Source organism: Carettochelys insculpta, chromosome 9 (genome assembly GCF_033958435.1).
Source record: "Carettochelys insculpta isolate YL-2023 chromosome 9, ASM3395843v1, whole genome shotgun sequence".
Classification (NCBI taxonomy): domain Eukaryota; kingdom Metazoa; phylum Chordata; order Testudines; family Carettochelyidae; genus Carettochelys; species Carettochelys insculpta.
In genome coordinates, this window is record NC_134145.1 from 17113104 (window position 1) to 17127382 (window position 14279).

Here is a 14279-nt window from a genome sequence, read left to right on the forward strand (position 1 = left end):
CCCAGGAGGTCATCTAATTCAATACCCTGCTTCAAGCAGGATCAACCCCAGCTAGGTCATCACACCAGGACCTTGTCAAGCCAGGACTTAAAAACCTCTAGGGATGGAGAATCCACCACCTCTCTGGGCAACGCATTCCAGTGCTTCACTACCCTCCTGGTAAAGTAGTTTTTTTCTAATATCCAACCTACACCTCTCATTCTGTATCTTCAGACCATTGCTCCTTGTTCTGCCTGTAGGTGCCACAAAGAAGCCCTTAAAGAGCTGCATGAAGCTCCGGAGACACAGATTGCCAACCCCTGGGCTAGCCACTCTGCTGCACTGGGGACCTGTATTTATTCCTGGGGGAACTCCACACCACTGCGCAATGCAGAATTTTGCAGAACCAAATTTTTGTGCAGAACTTCTCCCCACCCCACAGAATTGGGCTGCAGTGCTACTGGCCGCCACGAGGGGCTGCTGGACCCGACAGAGCCCAGTTTACACACAGGAAACACTGCTGGAGGGAGAGGGAGAGAGCTTGGTGTTTCCTGGCAGCTGCAGGCCCCCAAGTGAAAGACTGGTCAGCACACAGGAAATTCCATGCCAGCCTGGGAATCAGCAGCCAGGTTGTCTTCTTCCTCTGGCTCCCTGGGCAATGAGGGCAGGAGTTCTGGAGGGGAGAGGAGGTGCGGGAGTCTGGGAAAGGGGGCCCCACAGCTATGCTCTGATGGGGAGGGATGCAGATATCTGGGCTGGGGAAGCCCAATGGCTGGGCTCTGGGGAGGAGGAGGGATGCAGGTAGATAGGTTGTGGGGTCTGCAGCTGGGCTTGTGGGGGTGGCTGGCTCCCACATCTGGGCTCAGGGGACCAAGGGGGCAGGGAGGGAGGACTGGGTTATCATAGGGTTTTTTTTTAACCCTCTATTGCCAGGAGATTTGTGTGTGTCTGCATTGTTATGGACATACTAGTGACAGGAATTCTGAAATACATTATCCAAATATTTGCAAGGGGACTGATTAGGGTGAGCTTTAACAAAATGTGCAGAATTTTAAAATACTGCATGCTGAATACTTCATATTTTGTAGCCATGTTTCCCCAGGAATAAGTGAGTTACCACAAAGATAGTCATACAGGTCAGTAATGTGCTGTGAAAAGCAGTGAGCCAGTGCCAGTGCTAGCCACTGGGGGACCAAAGTGGAAATATCCCCCACCCTTCATAACATGGACTAACTAACAAGGAGCCCCTATTGCTGCTCAGGGCCTTAAGCAACTGTTTGGTCTACTTATGCCTAGCACCAGCTGTGGACTGAGCCCATCCACATGGGCAGAACTATCATTTTCAAACACTGTTATGTGCTAAAAGGATCCTCGGGTGGAGCTGGTTTGCCTCCATGCATGTTCAGGTACAAGCTACATCATCCAAACGTCTTAAACGAGTGAGTTTCAACACAATTTAGCCCCTGGGCAGCTGGGGCTGAATTTCTTTAAGGGTTACCACAGGTAATTTCTTTTAAGGTTACTGCTCTGGATCCATGTATGCACATGCTCCTATGGAGCTGCCCAACATGCTAAACCACCAGCTTCATCCTTAGCACCTTAAAAAGCCTGTTTCCTTGATAAAAACCAAGAAATGTCTCTTGAAAGATTTCTTTCCTCTGTCATTTCCTCAGGTTTAGCCTGTTGTGATCTCCAAATCTGTGCTGCAGTAGGTCGCCTCCACTCGACAGGCACTTTGTAGCAGACTAGTCATGGATTTCTACTCCTACTTTCACTTCTGATGCTACTGAGGTACATTTAAATATGCCCTAGACAGATGTTTTCCTTCACTTTTGCCCAGTCACCTTTGAAGAGACACTTTTCTTGCACTACACAATATTATTCAAAGAACAATTACCTCATCATTGCATCCATTTTCAAAATTTATCCTAGGAAGCTGCCTGCTTTTAACACCATTAGGCAAAAGCTTTTACTATTGTGGATCTTGTGCTATGAGCATATGATGGTTTTAATTTTTTTCTAGGATTTTCCCACAGAAATTAAATCAATGACTGAAAATATAGTACTGAAAACAAAATAAGTAATCTAAAATTACTCCATGGCCTTGTTCCTGAAGAGAGCTTAAAAGTGCAGTTGGGGGGAGAAATTATTAACAAAGCCTTTCCTTGCCTATTATTTTTCTTGAAATAATAGGTCATCAGGAGGAGAAGAGAATGAAGGTGAACACTGAATAGCCATTATAGAACTGGCAGAGCAGATAACAGCCACCATGATTTATGAAGGGTTCATGATTTGTTATTATGCATGGTAAATACCTTTCAAAATTGCTGGGCATAAAGTTTTAAAGTTATCTCTTGCACACACCAAAAGCTTTGCCAACTAGATTGAACTAATCAAAGGGCAGAAAATTAGACACAGTAGGGGGCGATCTTCTGACATCAGGGTAGCATGGGCATAAATGGAGGCAAAACTGGCCCAAAACCAGAGTGAGCAAAAATAACTCCTTCATCCAAGTTAGAGAGGGAGTTGATAACCCCAAATAGTATGGTATTTTACATTTTCTTGCTGATTTCAATCCAATGTAAAATGTCTTTACCACAGTCTTGCCAACTCTTAAAGTGTTTCAATATTTGAAAGCTCCAGCTCCTGGAGTCTCATGAATAGGTCTGATTTTCCACTGGCCTTTTGTTTTTATTATCTCACAGTTGCAGCCAGAAGCATGGAAAGGTGAATCCTGATAGCCAGAAAAACAGAGGGTAAATTTAAAAATGCATTTAAACAAACCAAGTCTTTCAAACAAACGTCTCCTCAATGGATTGAGACCTGACTCCTGATTTTTGAACACTTGAGTTGGCAAGGCTGTCTCCCAGGAGCATACTGGGTGGCTTTTTAGTTGGCATTGCCCTTTGGTAAAATGAAATTATTGAGGTCTCCACAGAGTTTAAAAAAAAAAGAAAGAAAAAGAAAAAAAATCCACAAAGTAGGAACTTACCACAACAGACAATAGTAAAAGTGGGGAGGAAGGTCAGCAACCAGGGCAATAGAGGAGAAAACAGAAAGTATTTTAATTAGGGAAATTCCATAAAACAAACAAGCAGCAATTGGCAGCAAATAAATAAATTTAAAAAAAAAAAAAAAAAAGAGATGAGCATCACTAAAGTATTTTAAAAAATAAGGAAAAAAGAAAAACATGCAACAAACTCGAAGGCTACGAAGCAAAAAGCTCAGCAGAAGGTGGCAACGACAGTGCACAATGGTAGACGAGAACATAAACCATGGGTGTGTTTTACCATGCAATAAAACAAGACTGGATGATGTTAAAATCATAACCAATGACAAGGGATAACTCAGGGGTCGATTTAGCATCATGAAGATTGATCAAAACTGATGCTCACAGGCTTGCAGCACTTATTGGATGTGCAGCATATGTAACTATGATACAAACACTGGATTGTTGGGTCCCTCATCTGTTAGGACTTGTCAGAGTAAAAAGCAAGTGAATTACAAGGCAAGTTCTTTTACATCAGAGATTACTGAAGTTACTGAATACTGAAGCCAGAGTGAGACACAAAGTTTAGACATCTCTGGCCAAAACTGTTGGTATAGTAGAGAATAAGTAGGACCTCTTATGTAGGCTCCAATTCAGAAAAGCATGTGTTTTCATGCTTTCCTGATTTGGTGTCTTAAAGGTACTGAACATTTTTGATAGTAAGAGTGGACCAGATTGAGTTGCTTGATTCAAAGCAAAGCAGAAGCAGATATCAGTGCTTCAAATACTCTTGGGAATAAAGGAAAATAATCCAGGAGAAGTTTTATAAAGCATTGAAAAATCTTCCTAGACCACTCAAGTTAATGTACAAGAACAACAATGCAAAATAAAAAAGTAACTGACCTATGAACTGATTCCTCAAAATCAGACGGAACTGGGTCTGTGTGTGAGATCTAGTAGACACAGATTGTTTTTAATCCAAATAAGCATCTTTTATGGTGGATATTGCAAAAATGCAAGCAGATGGCCTCTGCTAAAAATTAAGGCGGCAGAATAAAATCTCTGGTGTTAAAAGTATAGAACTATTTTATGCTCACCCAAAAACCTGCATTAAAAAGTACTCTGCATTTGTAAATTGCCAAGATTAAGTGGCTGCGCAGTATGAGCTAATGTCTGCTTAACGGTTGCAAACTTTGCTTTTGACACTTCTGAGCATAAACACTTAAATCGACCCCTGTGGGTGAAAATATGGTATGAAGAGATGATATTCGGTATCAATGCGGATGAGAAGAATTATAAACAAAATATAAAAACAAACTAGTGATGATACAGTGGCTCATTCACCAAAGAACCTCATTAGTGGAACACACTGGCATCCATGCACTACCTATAGCTTCTTAGGAAGAATTTCCTACAACAACAATCGTTTTATTGCTATTTCTTTGGTTAATGAATTCAGTTGAAACAGCAGACAGCAACAGAAATACCCACAGCTAGCACATGTGGGCAAAGCATAGGCATGAGTCATCTGATCAATCTATTAGTGTTCTTTACTAACTAAAGTATTACCTACCTCCCAGCCAGTACTCTGTGTAATAAAAAGTAAAAAGGGCATGTCACAGAAACAAAAAAATATGTTTCAAAGGCCAAAACATGACCATTAATGTAAGGCATTATTAATCTCACTCTTAAGTTACTAGGCTCCTACAGGGGCCTACAGTTGAGGAGGACAGAACAAAACTGATTGAGAGAGAAATCAGCCACTTCTTTTGCCCTTTATTGGTCTGGTTATCATGTCTGGCTAATATTACGAATTCTGGCACAGCCATCCTAATGTGGAGAGAGCAGGGTCAGATCCTCAACTGGCATAAAACAGTATAGTCAATGGAGCTATCTATCCAGTGAGGAGCTGGTCCACCTTATACTTTCATAGGTGTGTAATTAAACCAACTGTCCAGCAACATAGTAAGTCCGTGTGAGGGTGACCTACTACACTCTTGAATTATGTGCTTCAGAACTGGCTGCTGAGTTCTTACATACCCTCACAAAACAGGACAAGTCCTCTAGGCCAATCCTATAAGGTAATAAGCAAATCTATCTTCCACTGAGCTGAGGCCCTCTGATCTCTGTGGGAGTTAAGGCTGAGCATCTCCTATGTGGTGCCTTCAAATCCTACTGAGGTTGAGGAAATCTTCCATATATACAACTTCTAAGCATGTGATTAACCATTAGCTTAAAACTTAAGCATGTGTTTACATGCCTTCCTGAATCGGGGCCACACCATTTTACAATGAACCCAATGGGAACGGAGCTCAGCGCGTGGCAGCTTATGGCCTGATCTTACATCAGCACCTTCAGTCAGAGCAGGGTTGGCTATGAGATAGCTAATATAAGTCCTGTGAGAGTCAACATACATTAGCAGCCCTTGCATTTACTGTGCATATGCACTTTGATGATAGTCATGTAATTGGATTGAAATGGTTATCTCCTTGATAGCTAGCTTTTGGTGGAAAACAAACTAAAACATGTCAAGTGTCTTCAGGGTTTAAACTGCAGCTGGAGATTAAAATCATTACCTGGTGCACAATTTTGCTGAATGCTTCTTGGAGTTTACCGTGAATTGTGGACAGTTTCTTGGCATCTCTGTTAGCTTCATGAATAGGAATGAGGACTTTGTAAACCTCATTAACTGCTTCGTACATGCCAGCCTACAAAAAAACACTGTGTTAGACGGATCTTTCTATAAGTTCAACAGGAAAAGAAAAGAACTACACCCAGTATATAAACACAACCTCACAGTACCTTTAGTAACAAAGATTACAAAATTAAAGTGGTTGCTCGTTTGCCTACATTCACTGTCATTTAATCGGGAATGATTAAAGGTATCAATGCCTCAATGGGTCATAGGCCCCAAAAGTGTATTCGGTAACACATTTTTAATAAATTTATTTATCAGTAAAGTTGGGCTGTTCTTTTTAATTTAAAATATACACACAAGAGGGGAGGGTCATGTAAGATGCCAGCAGGCCTGTCCGCAGGCCTAAGGGCCTTAAAGAGCAGCCTCCACGCCTCAGAGAGCAAGAGCGGAAACTTCAATTATTGTGGCACAACCAAGTACCCACCCCTGTGTTACAGCCTGTTACAGCTTTAAAACCCCACAAACACACACCAGATAGCCATATCAGCCCTCACACCTGCGTTTAGCTATGGGAATCTAAGAAACCGGTAACCAGGGCAACCGTGGCTTTAGCCTTGAGAAAACGTTAAAAGTGGGGTTGAGCCCGTAAGTGCACAACAAGTAAACAGCTAAGGGATAAAATCACTGTAAGATACTGCCCCTAGCTGAGTTTCAACAGGAACTCTCTGTGTCAGGGGTGCCCCAGCTGTCCCCCAGCTGAAGCAACGTACCCTGTGGCCCTGATGTGAGCTGCTTCGGGACTGGGACTCCCCGCGGCAGAAAGGGATGTAAGCAAGCCAAAATGTCTCTTAGCCAGTCATATACATTCCTGTTGTGCTTTGTTGGCCTTGTGAGTCCAAATTTGTAGTAGTCTGGAGTAGATGAGCTTAAAAGAGTGCATTATCCCTAATCAGCTCTGTCAGAGCGAATCCCATAATCCTGTCTGTCCCTGGTTTCGGATTTGACAGGGAGGCTGAACCCAGCAGAGGTTGAACCTCTCTCATCTGGCACACTTCGGACCTGACCGGTGACAGACAAGAGAATTTGCTGAACCAAGGGAGGTCATTACTGTCACTGCTTACTTTCTCCTAGAAGATATTTGTGTGTAAATTACAGCTAAAAAACAGCACAGACCACTGAGAGCCAGGACTGGTGGCTGTAAACAAACTTTATGGGACCTCAGGAAACTTGGCCACATCCATAAGTGGTTATCCAGATAATTAAAATCATGGCGGTTTGCGAAGTTTGCCAGATGAGAGAGTTCTGGATTAGACAGTTTCCACCTGTACCTGAAATGCTGAACTGGAAATCTGGGAAACAAATCCACAAAACCCACTCAGTGCTAAGCTATGGATGATGACAGGTTTCCTGAGGGGGCTAACTTAGCCATCCAGGAGAAACAATGCTACCAACGCCATAAAAATTAACAAAGCAATATGGCAGAATTACACAGTCTCATTTACAAAACCTTTTCATGAATTTTGCCAGCATTATGCAATTGCTGAAGTAGATGTATAGAGAGATTAAAATCTTTTACCATGGAGAAAGATGCTGCAGCCTGTTCCAGCAATCCCACCAGACCTGCTTCTGTAAAATACTTCCCAGAACAGATACCTTCTTCATCTGGCGAGACAACATCATCAGAAACTGCAGACTCTTCCAAAACATTAGAAGATATGTTCTAAGGAGACACAAATTAGACAGAACAGAAATGTTTTACTTTAGCAACTCCATTCAATGCTCCAGAAGATACAGTTAATCTGACAGCAAGCCAAAAGGCTTTATTCTGTTTTCACTTGGGTTGTCGCCTAAAATGGCAAATTTCAAGTAATTTTCATTTCACTACAGGCTTTAATACAGCAGAGTACACCTCACAGAGCTGGAAGAGACCTTAGCAGGTCATTGAATCCAGTCCCCTACCCTCTTGGCATGATCAATCACCATCCCTGTTTTGTTTTGTTTTTTAATTTATTTTCCCCAGATCAAGTGACCCCTTCAAGGGCTGAACTCACAACCCTTGGTTTAGCAAGCCACTGTTTGAACCACTGATCTATCCCTCCCTGCCAGTATGCATATGTTCAACTTTAACTCAGTGGCAGAACTCACATGCTCAAAAGTAGGCATGACTTTAAGAGCTTTGCTGGGTTGAAGACTCATATTATTAGTCAGAACCTCATCACAAAAAAAAATTCAACCACTGATTCAGAAAAGTTATACCATATACACACTGGTTGGAACAAAAAAACAGTATTAGGTAAAATTGTTTTCAAGACTTCTCCTTGGAAATGCTTCTTAATATAGCCATCTCTGATTTGTACAGTAAAATCCCGATTATCTGGGCTGCCAGCTGCCATGGGTGGGGGCAATTACCTGACTCCTGGTTATCCAACATTCCTTTTCCTCCCACGGTGCCCCACACAGCATGGGATAAAACATAATGTTGGGTAACTGGGAGTCAGACAATCAGGGTATTACTCTACCTAGGATTTTTTATTACTGCTTCCTACCTCAGCATCAGGCACCAGAAAAGCAGAGTGTACAATCCTGGGGAAGGAAGTACTTTCCTACCTGAAATGTTACACATCCTACAGGGAGGTATTTTCGATCTTCAAGCATGCTTAGGTATTCAGCCACAAGGGCTGCTGAGTGGACCAAACACTGCGCAGACTCAGCATGATTGCTCCTTTCAGAATGTTTTCCAGCCATGTTCTGTAGCCATGTCAGCCGCAAATCCGGGGAAGTCTGATAGCCCTTTGCAATTCTAGTTGAAAATCAATGTCGCACAATTAAGATTTATTTACTTCTATGTATATTTCAGAAGTGCCTATCCATCATTCTGGGCTACTTAGAGATACCTGAAATAAACAGATGCAAACTAAAATAATATACAACATAACTGCCTGGATTTTGGAGCTAGGAAAGGCTTGGTACTGTTATTAGTTACCATTTCTATTGCAGGAATACATGAGGCAGGTCTGCACTACCCCATAAGATCGAATTCACAGGGGTCGCAGTCGACCCCTGTACTCCTCGCGAGAAGTAAGAGAATTTGACGGGAGAAACACTCCTGTCGACCTTCCCTCATCTGGACAACCAAGGTAGCCGAGTGCAGATTTATCGATTTTAACCTACATAATTGCCATAGCTAGAATTCTGTATCTGAGGTCAACTTTCTTAACCTAGTGTAGACATAGCCTCAAAACATAACAATTGTGGCTTCTAGTGAAGCATGAACTTTATGCTTTGCTAGATCAAGGCCTCAGCACTCAGCCTCTTGCAGGATTAACTCTTATTGGCTTTGGGCAGGACCGGGCAACGTGTGGGCAGACACTGTGTGAGCTTCCACTGCCTCCACTTTGAGTATAACCTACAATGCCCAAATTGATTCAGAGCTGATCCTGCCCACTGTGCTGAACAGCGCTAAGTTCTGAGGTGTTTTGTGGGGTGGGAACTGGGAGAAGAGCCCTGCATTCGTCACTTGTCAGCTTTGAACCAAGACATGCACTTTCATGCACCAACCTGCTATAGTACATGAGGGAAAAGGTGCCCTTTCCAGCTCTCTTATCAGCAAGCACGCTTCCTAAATCCAAGACATTTGGGACAGGTCTCTCTGCAGTGGCTAACTAGACTTGTCAACTGGACTCCACAGCCTGGCTTGATTGTTTCCAAATAGATTAAGAGCAGCAATTTTAATGAAGGTGGGAAGCAGCCTCTTTGTGTCCTGCTTATTGCTCCTCCTATTACCCTGCAGTTCGCTGCGGTCATGGTCCCTCTGAAAACTTCGGAGGGGTCTTTTACTTCCGTGGAGCTGGACTGAATCCTGTATCCTTTGCGCTAGCACTGAGGTCAGGGTCCAGAATGGAAAATGTCACCCAATTTCCCCCCCAGTCTGCCCCACCCATGAGAAGTTGTGCAGACACTTCACAGCTGAGGAAGACAGCCTTGCTACTAGCTTTTCATAAGATTTTGTTGCTTCAATGCTATTTTGGAAACACTCATCTTGCATGTGGGTGGAAGGTGTGGTTAACCTCAGAGGTCCATGGATGAAGCTCGATGGCCTCCTGTGTTTGCAGGAAAATATAGTGCAGTTGAAATACCACAATCTGGGGAGCGAGGTTAGGATGCAGGACAGCACAATTCAACCTCAGCACTTCTGCAACTTGGATGCTAAACACAACGGGGATCAGGACAACAAATGGAAAGGAGCTTTAAATTAAAAAAGAGTGGTTGCTACTTAAAAAAAATCACTGTGACAGGATATTTTAAGTGCTAAAGATGGGGACTAGACGCACTGTGATAAATTCAAATCCTACAGCTGCTTGTTCAGTGGCATCCACTGGACATATTTTGCAAGAGGCATACAGACTTTACCTATACATCAAATCTATCAGCATTTCCGGATCTTCCTGGTGTTCCTTCATTTTCACTGTATCAGAGAGGATCATATGGAGGTTGAATACAAGATCTTGAACCTGTAACACAGAAGCCAATGTAACCAAGTGCCATTGGGAACCTTACTATGCACTACCACATTAGGGCTTTTATCTACTCTGAGAGCAGGTCTACACTACCCTGGAAGATTGACCCGCTCAGGGTCTATCTTCCTGGGTTCAATTTCATGCATCTACTAGAGACGTGTGAAGTCAATCCCTGTACTCCTCGCAAGATGTGAGGAGTAAGGGAGGGCGACAGGAGAAACTCTCTTGTTGACATTCTCCTGTATAGACAGACAAGTTAGCCAAGTGCAGATATATCAATTTTACCTACACAATAGCCAGAGCTAGAATTGAGTCTCTGTGGTTGACTTTCTTTGACCAGTGTAGACATAGCCTGAATCTGTGTGTGTTTACTCCTTGCTATCACTGGAAGCTGATCAATGGACCTCCCGCTATAAGTGGCTTAATCTAAAAATCAGCATTATTTGAAAACCTAGACTGAGCTTCACTCAAAAGCTTCCAAAAAAAAAAAAAGCACACCAGCCACGTAACCCTTGACCTTGAGATACTTCTCTAACCTGATCAGGGAATGTTGTCTCCCGGAGCTCCAGATCCTCTTCAGCGTATGTCAAAATAGTCTTCAGAGAACGTCTCAAAAATTCCTCATTAAAATTCTGGGATGTTCCCACCAGGGACGAGAGGGACATGGTCACCTGCATTTTCACTCTGGCGAAGTTCTGCAACAGAATGGTGTTACTGTGAGGCAAGGAGAACCGGGACAGTTCACTGCAAGGCCAGCACAGTGACTATTACATCCTTCCATCCGCCATGGATGTAGGATAAAAACAAAGTAACTAACTCCTTCCCTTTCTAAAGGGGGCTGGGCCATGTGAGCATCCTCCGTTCTTTCCCTGACTCTGAACAATGCATTTGTTTGGTAGCTTCATCATTTGCTGTGTATGTTTGGCTGGTACATGGCTGGGGTACTTAGTTCCAGGCCAGTGTTCTCCAGACATGAGCTCTTCTGGCTCCTCTCTTGGGCACTGTGTATGAAATGACCTGTTGGCCCATGTGTAAGTTCCAACTCCAGGCCCCTGTTCTGTCTTGCTTTGGCTCAGAGCAAAATCCTCAGCAAGAGGGTAGGGAGAGGCATTATCAGTTCTGTGGACAGAGCCCTGTGATAATGACTAAATGAGCTTCAGTTCTCTTCTCCTTTCTGCTCTCAGTCTAAGAGCATCTGAGTTCGAAAGCCGGGGTGTTCCTCAGTCTCTGCTGTTCAATGACAGCAAAGACGTTATCACAAGATGAAAGATTTAATCTCAGCTGTAGGGACTCTGTAACAAAACATGAGGTGTTTGGGATACACTCAGTGAGATGGCTGCAATGGTGCTACGAAAACACATAATAGTAAAGGGAACGCTGGGAGCTCTCTTTGTAATGTACTGTGCACATGGTGAGAATCAGGCTGAGATCTAATTACAATCAAACAGCAAACAAAACCAACAGCAGCTAATTAGTCTAGATCGGGGTGCACGTAAAGGGTAAGCCCCCTCAGGAGTGTGTGAAATTTCATGAAGGGGGTGCAGCACAATCGGCTTCTGGGTCTCAGGTTCAGCCCATCTCACCCCAGGCTAGATTCCTGCAGACCTTTCACAGAGGACAGACCTATGCCCTGTGATGGGACAGCCTGTGGGCAGGCTATGGCTCTCTCTTATAGGGGTATGCACAGAGGGTGCACCACTCTGCACTCCTGGGCTAATGGGGTCTACACCATCTCGTGCCAGGGGTTTGTGTCTAACAGCCTGACCTGGTCCTACAAAAACAGTAAGTAGTAAACAGACATCACTTAGTTTGAGAGCAAGAAAATTTCAGCATTTAATGGAGGTCCTAGTCAGGTATTTTTTAATAGGTCTCTATAAAATGAAACCAGAGGCAGCCTGGTCTATGGGCAATGTTCCTTCCATTTTTTAACATCCATGGGTGAAATAATCTCTGTTAGGTGGGCTGAGGCATGTGAGGACACATGAAACATGCTGCCAGCTGTGAGCTGTTGTGGGTGCTCTACCAATCGCTGGGTGGCAACTGAATCTCTCCTGGGTGGCTGCCCAAGCACTCAGCTTGTAGGGGATACCACCTATGGAGCAGGACATCAAAGTAGAATTCAGGAGGCTGGGGTTCTATTCTCTGTTCTGCTGCTGATCTAACGCGTGACACACAGCAAAGTCACTTCACTGCTTGGCACCTTTCATTTACCCTTCTTCTAGGAGCCATCAGAATACACAGAGCCACCGAAGCACGCATGCATCTGACAAAGTGGATCTTCGCCCACAAAAGCTTATGCCCCAATAAATATGTTAGGCTACCAGGTGCCACAGGACGTCTCACTGTTTTTACAGCCAGCACAGGATGCTAATACAATGATAGCAGCTGCCAGGTACTCACATTTCCAATCTCAAAGTTCTGTCTCATCAGGAGGTAAAGAGAGGCACTTGCATGGGACCGTATGGTACTAATACTGCTGCTGCAGTGCCGCAGAAGCCTCAGGCAGAGATCAGCACACTGCTCCGTCTCCTCTTCAAACAGCAGCTCAGGGAACTGTAATGACAGCACAGGAGGAAGGTAAGTCTGCAGAGGCTGCCAGCGCCAACTAACAGGCCACATTCAGGAGGGAATCCAAGGGTTTGTCTATGCAGACAAGTAACTGCAGGAACCTGGGGTGTGAATCTACCTTGCACTAGTCTGTCGTGGTCTATCTCCATGCGTTAACAGCTCATTAGAGTGCTCTGTACTAGTGTGACACAGAGGACTAGATCAAAGAACGCAAAATGAACTTGAACTTGTGTCAGCAGGATGTACATGGACAGCTCACAGATAACCAGTGGAGGGAAGTGGCAGGGGCAGGTAGATTCACACCCTGGCTTGCTGTGGTCTAATTTTCATGGAGACAAGCCCTCAGCAACATTAACAGGGAGTTTATGCTGGCGTAAACGCATTTTCTTCCAGTTTCCTTGGTTTCTGTGTTAAGCCTTTTTTACTCAAAATGCATTAGACTCATGGATCAAATTCCAAGGTCTGAGGGTCAAATTCTGTACACAAGCCTGGAATCCATTAACAATAACATCTATGCTGCATATATCAAGAGGGTGTAAATAACACGAGGAGCTAGAAGTATGGTGTCCAACATGCTAGCCACTAGGCACATGTAGCTATTTGGCCTGTTGTGTGTGGCTAGCTGGCTTGAACAATATATTTTCAGAATAATGTGGCTAATTTGCTATAATAGCAGCCACTACAGTGGCTACAGCTTCAGAACTGGTAGGGGACCACAGACTAGGAGGAGGAGGAGGAGGAAGGAGAAAGGTGACATTATATCAGAATGCATCTGACTCATGCATCTGATGAAGTGGGTCTTTGCCCATGAGAGCTTATGCTCCAAAATATCTGTTAGTCTATAAGGTGCCACACAACTTCATGCTGTTTTTGCAAGGCTACCCCTCTGATACTTATAATGCACATGAAGGACCCACCATCCTAATGTAATAATTACACGGGCTCCTTAGGCACTGCTAAGGTGGAGGTAAGAAGGTCTCAGTGAGTAAGCAGGGCTCTAATTTGCTCGTCATCACAATGTGCCTAGGAAAGATCTGAAATAATTTCAACAAGCAGCCCAGCAAAATAAATTCATTTTGTTCACAGTCATCAGACCTGAAGTGCATGACTGCAAGTAGCAAATATGAAGGAAAAACGGTCTCCTTCCATTCATCAGTCCACACAGTGTCAATACTAACATTAGAAAGTACAAAAGAGCAGCCCTACAGTGATACAACCCAACCACTAAAGAGAAAACTCCACCAACGTCGGAAAGCACCTGTGGGAACCTCACCTTTGAGACCAAAGCCCTCTGTGTGGCAAAGCAGTGTTGTAGGTAAAGTGCACTTTGATTGCAGGCCATGCTGTGGAGGAGAACTTTCAGCACCCCGCCAAGAATGCTCTCTTTGGATTCCGTTACAGAAACGGTCTGTCATCAAAATTAAACCAAGAGTCACACAAACGAAGTCCAATCTGTTGGCAGTGCAGCACGTGCCCCATCCTGCGTCATCAGCTCTCAACTATCACACAAACGCATGATCGTGATTTTATACATTTAGCTGCAGTGATGCAACTCGCACATTTCTGAGCCAAATCGTCTACGGGTGGA

The 14279-nt window shown here is 43.8% G+C and overlaps 1 protein-coding gene across 8 annotated transcripts in view; it reads right to left on the reverse strand.

Moving 5' to 3' along the window:
- Positions 1 to 14279, reverse strand: part of DOCK7 (dedicator of cytokinesis 7) — a 149410-nt gene that overhangs the window by 16143 nt on the left and 118988 nt on the right. For 5 of the 8 annotated variants that reach the window (XR_012646518.1, XM_075002184.1, XM_075002182.1 and 2 more), the window contains 8 exons: positions 13965 to 14099; positions 12524 to 12676; positions 10660 to 10818; positions 10017 to 10117; positions 8214 to 8406; positions 7183 to 7326; positions 5545 to 5676; positions 4542 to 4556 (listed from right to left, as the gene is read on the reverse strand). Coding sequence is in view for 7 of the 8 variants with exons in the window: in XM_075002184.1 (XP_074858285.1) it covers positions 4542 to 4556; positions 5545 to 5676; positions 7183 to 7326; positions 8214 to 8406; positions 10017 to 10117; positions 10660 to 10818; positions 12524 to 12676; positions 13965 to 14099 (1032 nt within the window). In the remaining variant the exon portion in view is untranslated. The remainder of the gene's footprint in view (positions 1 to 4541; positions 4557 to 5544; positions 5677 to 7182; positions 7327 to 8213; positions 8407 to 10016; positions 10118 to 10659; positions 10819 to 12523; positions 12677 to 13964; positions 14100 to 14279) is intronic. The other 3 variants (XM_075002183.1, XM_075002185.1, XM_075002188.1) reach the window with 1 other exon arrangement.